General features: G+C 37.5%; 3 protein-coding genes across 3 annotated transcripts in view; 2 read left to right on the plus strand and 1 right to left on the minus strand.

The window, feature by feature from the left end:
* The window catches only part of CBG02670, a gene marked incomplete at both ends in the record, with an annotated part of 3,589 nt that extends 2,993 nt beyond the window's left edge, over nt 1-596 (minus strand). The window contains 2 exons of the mRNA XM_002630892.2: nt 427-511; nt 567-596. Of these exons, the coding sequence (XP_002630938.2) occupies nt 427-511; nt 567-596 (115 nt within the window). The remainder of the gene's footprint in view (nt 1-426; nt 512-566) is intronic.
* Nucleotides 597-3,112: 2,516 nt separating this feature from the next.
* On the plus strand, nt 3,113-4,185 carry CBG02668 (the record flags this gene model as incomplete). The annotated part of the gene is made up of 4 exons (XM_002630891.1): nt 3,113-3,431; nt 3,480-3,714; nt 3,760-3,913; nt 3,958-4,185. The coding sequence occupies 4 exons, from the start codon at nt 3,113-3,115 to the stop codon at nt 4,183-4,185; spliced, it is 936 nt and encodes a 311-aa protein (XP_002630937.1).
* Nucleotides 4,186-4,515: 330 nt separating this feature from the next.
* On the plus strand, nt 4,516-5,463 carry Cbr-col-75 (the record flags this gene model as incomplete). The annotated part of the gene is made up of 3 exons (XM_002630890.1): nt 4,516-4,792; nt 4,840-5,301; nt 5,345-5,463. The coding sequence occupies 3 exons, from the start codon at nt 4,516-4,518 to the stop codon at nt 5,461-5,463; spliced, it is 858 nt and encodes a 285-aa protein (XP_002630936.1).
* Between the last annotated feature and the right edge of the window lie 3,983 nt (nt 5,464-9,446).

Here is a 9,446-nt window from a genome sequence, read left to right on the forward strand (position 1 = left end):
TTTTATTGAAATAGACAATACCGTAATCCCTGAAGCACAGAAAAGTATTTAAAAAGATGCCAGGCAAAAACTTCAATTAGGAGAGCCTACTGACTTAAAAAAATCGAAGCTGTGGAACAAAAAGACCGGTGGCCGTTGCCGAAGGTCCCACAACGACATCTACAGTAACCGGAAAATATTTCCGGTTTCCGTATTTTTTTTTTCGTTTTTCACTGCTGTCGATTTTTCTGGTGTTTTTCCTTAAACAAGTCGGAAAATTGAATTTTTTGGTGGTAAAAAAATTGAATTAAAACTTAAAAACGAGAAAATAAATCCGGAAAACAAAAACATTTTTAGGTTACGGTAGTTGTCGTTGTGGGACCACATCTCTGATTTTTTGGTACCAGCAATAGATCGACATGTTTCTTAGGTGTATGAAAAGCATACCGAATCCATATAAAAGCAATAAATTGACTCCGACCGCAACTTCATTGACATTGAAAACTTTCGGGTCGAGTGACGGCTCCATAACCTAAAATTTCATATTTTGCAATTTTTCGAATCCCCAATCATCTTGCAAAGTTTACCCTAGCTCCATATCGACTCACAACAGACATTGTTGTATTTTGATTTGTCAGCAATATTGCCAGGAAATCGAAAATATTGTTTTGGCTATAGAATGTTCTAGTTTCTGGTGCACAGAGGAGAAAATTGGGGAAAAACACAAAAAATTGTTTATTAGGACAGAATGAGCGTAGATAATAGAGAGAAACTATCACCAGTGACGAAAACTACAGCACAAGTCATAGACGAGAGAGATAAGAGGCGCAGAGATATAATTAATAGCCTAAACAGAAACACTTGAGAGTGAGTGGTCCGATTGAGCAAAGTGCAAATTCCAAAGAATCAGAAAAAGTATCAGTTGTCGTAAGAAATTGTTCCGAGAAAGATTTGCAAGTTTATTTTTTGACTGGATAAGACAAACCAGAAGGGGTACTGTAGCAAAAACCTATTTCATTGGGAAGATTGTTCACAGGACATCGACATATGATTTCTCGAAAAATGGGACAAAGACAGGAAATTACGGAATAATAAATGGAAAAAAAATACAAAATCAATTTGCAACATGTTACAGGTTAATGGTAGATTCTATATCAACAACTCTGTTTCAAAATGGATCCTTTCACATAATTATAGGGATGTTTAAATTCGATTTGAAAAGTGTTAAAAAGTTAATTTGCAGAGAGACACTGGTGGCCGTGGCCGAATGTCCATAATAACAAATACCGTAACCTAAAAATAGTTTAGTTTTCCGGATTTATTTTATCGTTTCCACCTTTTTCACTGGTCGATTTTTCTGTAATTTTTTCACAAAAAAAAGTAGAAAAATATACATTTTTAAAGTGAAAAAATTGTCTGAAAACGCACGAAAATCGAGAGAATAAATTTGGAAAATGAAAATATTGTTTAGGTTCCGGTATTTGTCGTTGTTAGAGGAATTAGTTCAAGACTCACCTTCAAAAAAGACATTGTAGATATTTTTCGGATCACCGGAGCCACACGACTCGAAAGTTTCCTGGTCATTGACATTTAGAGAATATTTTGTTTCGTTCCAAAATTTTGCGTTTTCTGACTTCTTTTTTATACTCTCTGCAACCAATCACCAATAAACAAAAATTGTGATTTGAGAGGCAACTTTTTTTTCTAGAGACTCTTATCGTTTTCAAGTCTCACAGCTGGAGCCGGCCAGGAACAATCCTATCGAACGTTCGATAATCTTTCATTTGTCAGGGAAACCAGGAGGTTCTGTTTTGTAATTTATTTACATTTCCTAATGATGCCACAAGTCAACGAGACGCTGAAAAATTGAGAGGAATAACAAGCAGAGAGAATTATCAAAGTCACAAACTACAGTGGTTGACTAATTATTTGGACATTTCTGGAAACAGTATTTTTGCAATCGTTTATTTTTGATAGGGGATCTGTCTGTTAGTCTATTTCGGACTTTTACTTGAATACCGGTCTTGAGCTTAACTATCTCGGCTCCCATGCAAGATATCACAAATAGCCAACTGTTAAATGTTATGATATTTGATAAACAATTTATTAGTTGACAAATTTTTTTATATCTTTCACAAGATAAATTGACTCGGAGTTAAAAGATAAGAGGCCCTTCTATTAAAGGCAGGCTTCACAGTAATACAAAGCAGCATGGGCTAGAAGGAAACCCACAGAGTTGAAAAACTAATCTTTCAAAAGTATGTTAAATCTTTGTAAAACTTGATGAAATAGTGTAAAATGTCTTTTGGGCAAACTTATAAACTGCATACGAAAATTGAGTCAAAATCTACAAAGTTGAAGATTAGGAAAAAAAACATCTTTTGTGTGTGACATAAGTTATGGTTTTGTGGCTTACTAGGAATGGGTGACAATTAGAAAAAAATTCACACCATATTCATATTTCTAGATTCAAAAAATGTAATTGAACTGCAAAGTTTTGACTGTTTCAAGTAATGAGAGAAACTACAGTAATCCATTAAAACTCATTTCTGACTAATTCTCTAATTCTGAGCAAAATCTACAACTAAAGACATGCCGTATTTCCTTAAATAGAAGCCCAATCAAACCATCAATTTTGAGCTCAATTATCTCAATTTATGTGAAAGATATAAGACGGTTGAAATTAATTTGAAGAATTTTTTTCTCATTTCTGAAAACGGGAATTTCTCAAATTTTATGTACAAAAAGAACGGAGTTTTATCAGTTGACAACATTTTGATATCTGTCACAGGAATCGAGATTATTGGGCTTAAAAATGACGGTTTGAGTGGGCTCCTATTAGGACATACGGTACCTCGTTCAACTTTCGAAAAATCGGCGGCGATAGTATTTATTAAAAAGTACGTGAACCATCTTGATGTGCTTCTGGGTCACCACGTCACGGAGTTGTTTTTCACGTCAAGATAGTCTCTTCCACGTTCACGTTTTTTCGACTGTCCGAAGCGTACGAGTAGTGCGACCATTCGTTTCCACGTGCGGCTCTCTGTCACAGAATTCCCCGTTGCTTCACGTGGAATCTCCGGAACAAAACCCAGTCGCCAGTAGCTCAGACAGTTCGCATTGTTCAGCTCAAATGAGTGCTCCATTCAACTTTGGTCAAAGACCGCGTGGTGTTATCAAACAGGAATGTCTTTCTGCAAATCGACTCAATCAGATTGACTTGATTCCCGAGCCGGTCCCCAGTTTCGAACTGACCCTGAAACAGTATGAAGAATTGGATATGCGTGATTCTGCGACCAAGATTGTGGATTCACTATCCACTCGAAAATTGATTCTGAGTCTGATGAAGTATCGACCAGAGCTGTGGAACAAACCTGGTTCGAGAGTACAAGCCAGGAATTGGAAAGAACTGGGATTAGATCTTTTTCATAGAACTGGAATTTTTGTGAACGGTAAGCCATGCAGTTTGGCCTTCAGAATCAATTGTTATCTTATTTCAGTTGGCTCCCTGATTCATGTCTTCAACTGTGCAAAACGAGCACTCAATTCAAGAATGAATAAATGTTCTCGGGATAACCAAGGTGTCGCTGAAACTGAAGCTGTAATGTCTCAATGGGAGTTGTTCCAAAGTTTTCGATTTTATTACGAATTCAAAACTGCCAATAGACATTTCGACGACGAAGATGATGATGACATCGAGTTCCTCGGAAGATATTCACAGAACCCTGAGAGAAGGTATAATCAAATTCCTGCTTTAAAGAAATCAACATTTTATTCCAGAGATCCTTCGCCAGATTTTGATTATTCTCAAGTTTATCCAGATGAACCCGTCACGGAAAACTTTTCATCTTCGCCAACTTACGAAAAAATGATTGCTGACCACTACCAATCGGGAGTTTTCGAGGGTGATCAAGAAATGAATCATTTTGAAAAGGTGAGTTCATTGATCTGCTGAGCTGAAAAAAGTTTGAATTCCAGAAACCGAGAAAACGTCCGTTGGAGATTTCTACAGACAACGATGTGGAACATGTTGGTTATCAAATGAAAAGAGTTTTAAAAGAGAATCCAGAAAAGGAGAAGCTTATCAGAAAGGCAATGTTTGCCACTATTCTTGAGTTCGACGATTCAAACTTCCACGATCTGGGAGACCTCTTCACAAGTTTGGCAGAGAAATACAAAGTAGCTGATAAGAAATACAACTTCTGATGCTCAAAACTTTATGCTTTATTGCCTCTTATTTGTCTCCTTTTCTTTTTTTCTATTTCTCACAACTATCTTTTTGTTGTAATAAATATTTGTTCTAGATTTTTTTCAAAAGGGGACTTCAGCAGAATATTTTTATTGCATTCAAAAATCCGGAAAAATTGCCATGTAAAAAAGGCGTTTCTCCGCCTGTTCCAACTTTTTTCTTTTTCACTGAAACTTGTGATCCTTTTTCTTTTCGTATCCTGATGTCCTAATCCGCGGAACAGTACCGCCTAATCCCTCCAACTTCTTCGAAAAATTCATTCTCTCACATTTTCACATTTGTTGAATATGAAGGCTTCTTCTCTTCTTTCTCTGTCTATATTCATCACTTTTGTATCAATATTCTCTCTTTTTTCTTATCTTCCATCATTCTTCGCTCAACTCTCAAGAATCGAACTTCAATTGGAACAGGAGTTGAACGAGTTTTTAAGTATTGAGAATGAGTTGAGAAAAGAATTCAACAAATATCCAAAAAATCATGTAAGAAGACAAAAAAGACATTGGTACAACTATTGTGAATGCGAATATTTAAATTTTTGCGCACCTGGAAAGAAAGGGAAAACAGGTGAGAGTTTTCTTGAGAATCAAGAGTTTACATATTCTTTCTTTGAGGCCCCGACGGTCCACCAGGGGAAGATGGTCTTCCTGGAATGCCAGGTTCTCCTGGAATCCCTGGAGAACTTCCAAACATTCTGTACCAACAAGTGTTAGGATGTCGTCTTTGCCCCTATGGTCCGAAAGGTAAACCTGGGTTCCGAGGGATCGATGGAATGCCGGGAGTCCCTGGTTGGCCCGGTGACACTGGCGTCCGGGGAATGAATGGAGAAAAAGGACCAATTGGAATCGATGGACCTCCCGGAGAAGCAGGAGTTCCAGGTCTTCCTGGTTTTCCTGGAATTCCTGGAAAGATTGGAATAACTGGAATCAAAGGAGTTATGGGAGAAGTTGGGGAACCTGGCGCACCAGGTATTCCTGGAGAAGAAGGTATTCCTGGATTACCAGGAAAGCCTGGAATCAAAGGTCCAGTTGGACCGATGGGTTATGAAGGACCATACGGAGAACGAGGAGCTCCAGGTAGGTTGATGGATCAGTTCATTATTTCAAAGCAATTTTTCAGGGGTGCCAGGTCCAATGGGTCGTCGTGGAGGTCCTGGTATGGATTCTCACTATTGTCCATGTCCCTCACGGAAGATGTTCTTGTCAATTCTCAGAGAGAAATCAAAGAAACAATTGTGAATAACCCTTTGAAATGTACCAAACTTTCTTTTCATATATCCCTTTCAATAAATTACTATTTGTCCATTTCATTTCACAGTTTTCAAGGTTATTTATCAGTGAAATTAGGAAAAAGGGCAAACTTTTGGGATGGATGAACGGTGTGTGAAGTGCTTTGAACATTTCCATCTTTGATGAGCGACCGAAATAAAGTGTTTGTTTCCGGAAATGAAAAGATGAGGAATGTTGAAAGAAAGGGTATCCGAATATGTGAAATTTGGAGCGTCTGTAGTTTGAATTTTAAGCTCTAAAATGCCGAAAATTCAACAATTGGAGATTTTCCAGAGTTTTTGGAGTTAGGGTAGGCATTCTGACTAAACAGTATACAAATGCTACAATACTTGTCCGTCTAATGAAATTGAGTTACTTTGGATGCAAATCTCTCTGATAGTGAGCTCCGGGATGCTACAGTCGACTATCTTGATGCAGCGAAAAACGCCAGACTTCTGAAAAATTGATCCCACTATTGATGAACGAAAAAATGTGATTTTTGAAGTTCGTTACTCTAAACTAAGTGTAAAAATTCTTCTAAAAGTTTATTTCCAAGTTACATGACATCATCTTCTGGCATGACTCAGGGTTATTTTCTCGTGCAACTACATTATACTAAACTACACAAAAATACATTTTGAACGGAGCGATCTAGCTTTTTCTTCAGAATTCGTGAGCTACAACACCTACACAAATCCGGTTTTCCAAATGAAAGATCTCATATTCTACAGTCTGTATTCTGCGAAAAGTAGGGTAAGCAAATGATGCTCTTCTTCTGCATTCTCTTCCCCGCACGATTCCTTTAGAATGGATCTTTCTCCGGTTTTTAACAACAACTGAGACCCGAATTCAGACGCCGGAACGAAACGAAGACGTCGTCAAAAAAGAACAGAGCGTGGCACTCATCGCTCAAAAAACAGTTTCGGATTCTTCGTTTTTCATTTCGCTTCGTCCGTTCTTTTATTGCATTCGCTTATGTTTGACCTGCACTGAACTGTACTCGTTACTAGGTCACTCTCTCCCATTCGGAAGCACCAAAAAGATCCATCATTCATTCCATTTCGAGAATTCTTCCCGAGTGAAAACCTTCATCTGATTTCTCTTTCGGTTTTGTTTTGTTTGGGGCGGAAAACGGTGGAAGAAAAGAGAAACCGTTTCCTGTCATTATACTCATCTCTTTGTTCCCCAGAACTCAAGAAAAACGGTAGGTATCGTCTCTTTTGTTCTTTCGACTCAACCAAAATGATCCTATACTTTCTTGAAGTCAGAAAGTCATACGCTTTCTGTTCGCCAAAATATTCAAAGTTACCGTATTTCCTCTAATAGAAGTTTACCCAAACCGTCAACGGCTCCCATGAGAGATACTAAAATCTTGTCAGCTAATGCAATATTTACCACAATTTCATTAATAATTTATCAGTTGACAAATTTTCAGTATCTTTGATAGGAGCCGAGATAATTGAGCTCGAAGTTTACGGTTTGGGTGGGCGTCTATAAGAGGAAATACTGTATTTCTTTAGTTGTGGATTTTTCTCAAAATTGGAGAATTAATAAGAAATAAAATTTTTTATTGCAAATATCAGATCCCAGAGAATTTTCTGAAAACGACTTCTGATTGTCTTGTTTGAAAATCGTAGAATGCTAAAAATGTAGACATTAAAACTTCCTTTTTTTCCAAAATGTTTCGAATTGTGATTCTGAAAAGTGTAAATTCGTTTTCAATTTTCTTCTATAAAAACCAACAGTTCAACAGCTTTCAGTTAATGAAGTTCTGGGAAAGTAATCAACTTTCTATTTCTTAACCGGTAAGCTTTTCTACTCATCAACAAGTATAATTAGAATGAAAGCCTTATATATACCAATCTCCATTGGAAGTGTTCCACAGATTCAAATCCAAAACGCCCTTTTGTCTTTTCTATTCTAATTTGCACCTTTTCATTAATCCCATATCCTTCTCCTCAACACCTTTCTATTCTCTTCACAAGTGCTCATAGCGGTATACCTGAAAGAAGGCAATACGATCGAGAGAAGAGCCTTCACACAGAGGGGGTCATTCCATTGCAACATTCATTATTATGCTCCCCCGAAGGGCATTCCCTTTTTGACCTCTTCTACCATATTCTAATGAGCTTTTCAATAGGTGGAAGAAGAGGAAGGACAAGGTGAAAAGAGGAGGAATTGAGGATAGAGAGAGAGAGAGAAAGAAACTGTCTGGTGACAGACTATCTGTCGACATGAAGCATGTTTCTATTCGTTGATGAGAGCACCTGTGCCGCGCGAATTGATTTATTTTGACGTTTCGAAACGGTTTCTTATTGGGTGTAATAGTTAACCTCAGGTAATATGGTATTGCACAATTTTGTCTCTCTCATAAAAATTATCCCTATACGTACACTTTGAGCTTAATTATCCTATTTTTTGTGAAAGATACCAAAAAGGCCAACTAACGAAATGCTTATCAGACTATCGAAAACATTTTATCAGTTGATCACTTTTTGATTTCTTTCATAGAAATCGAGATAATTGATCTCTAAATAAAGGAAAAATTGCGAGAGTGGCTCTAAAAGTCTGTCTGAAGAATAAATATCCATAAAAATATATTTTTGTAGTTGACTCTATTTTAAGAGCCATACAAAAACGATAAGCCGCTTGTTATATCAGGTGTCCGGCGGCCAGCTTTTTCTTTTACGAACGATTATTGTTCCATTAGCGGTTCCCCTTAACTTTCCCCACCAGCTAAACCTAGTTCCCATAACCCTGTTTTTCTAATTCCAAGTTGAGGTCTCTTTTTTGCAAAACTCAAAAGGAGACTGCCAACTTGACAACCTTGACTCAATTCTTATTTTCTGTCCATTACTGTATCACAGGCATTTGAGAAAATTACTTCCAACCCATGTGGGGCGGCTGATTTTTTTTCCTATTTCCGAATTTGAATCATTTTGAATTCAAAAAAAGATTTTTCCTCCGGTGGCCTCCTGAGATTGAGAGAGGGAGCCTGCCAGCCGTGTGTACCGTAATTAGACAACCTTCCTTCCTTTTCGTTTCGTTTTTTCCCGATTGTGACATTCTAATTGTTGGTGTCGAGGTATGTGTCGTTCTCCTGACTGTTTCACCTTCTCCCCCTTTCCTTGTCATGATCATTTTGTCATTTCTCCCTCTCTATGTTTTCCCTCAATTCCTTCGGATTGCTTCCCCCCAAGAATCTCCTTTTCAAATATTTGAGTGTTCCCTTCTAACAAAAGGTGTTCCCTTTCTCTTCTCGTCTGGGCTGTATTGTAATAATCGAGATCCCGAGAAATTACGACATGTTGTTACAGTAATCCTCTCCGTTATACTACTAATTGTAAATGTGTTCCGAAAAGAGGCGGAGCCAGTTTAGAACGCTTATCAGTATGACTTGTTGATTGGAATTGGTCCTTTTCAATCCTTTCCGGTGTGATTATTGATGACCCACATTTTTCTCTTTCTAGGTTTCAAAAAAAAACAAGGACATTCGAATTATGAATACACAGCCACATTTTATGTAGTTTGTATAATTTGATCCATAGAATTTGATTGAGAACATTTTATGATGATTTTCTGGATTGACTTGCAGCTTAGCTTCCAATACAAGTACTCTAACTTTGTTTCTGAAATATTATGTTTTGAAATGCCGATTTCAAAACTCATTTTTGCTTTCGAAATTAACGGGAAAATATTGTCGGAATTAAAAAACTGTCAGCTGCCGTGTGCAGAAACGAGGCCACGCCAAAATCGAACAGACCTAAAGTCGAACTGATTCAAATCAGTACAGTGTCTTTCTCGAACAAGTATCAAAACAGAACAAGGACAAAATCGAACTGTTCTAATTCTAACTGTACACTGTCGAACTGTCCCAAATTGGAACGCTGTTAGCCGCCGAGCGCGCTTGCATCATTTTTCTTTTCTCATTGTTTTTTTCGCAAATTTTGAAT

The sequence above is a fragment of the Caenorhabditis briggsae genome, assembly GCF_000004555.2.
Source record: "Caenorhabditis briggsae complete genome, chrII, whole genome shotgun sequence".
Lineage (NCBI taxonomy): Eukaryota > Metazoa > Nematoda > Chromadorea > Rhabditida > Rhabditidae > Caenorhabditis > Caenorhabditis briggsae.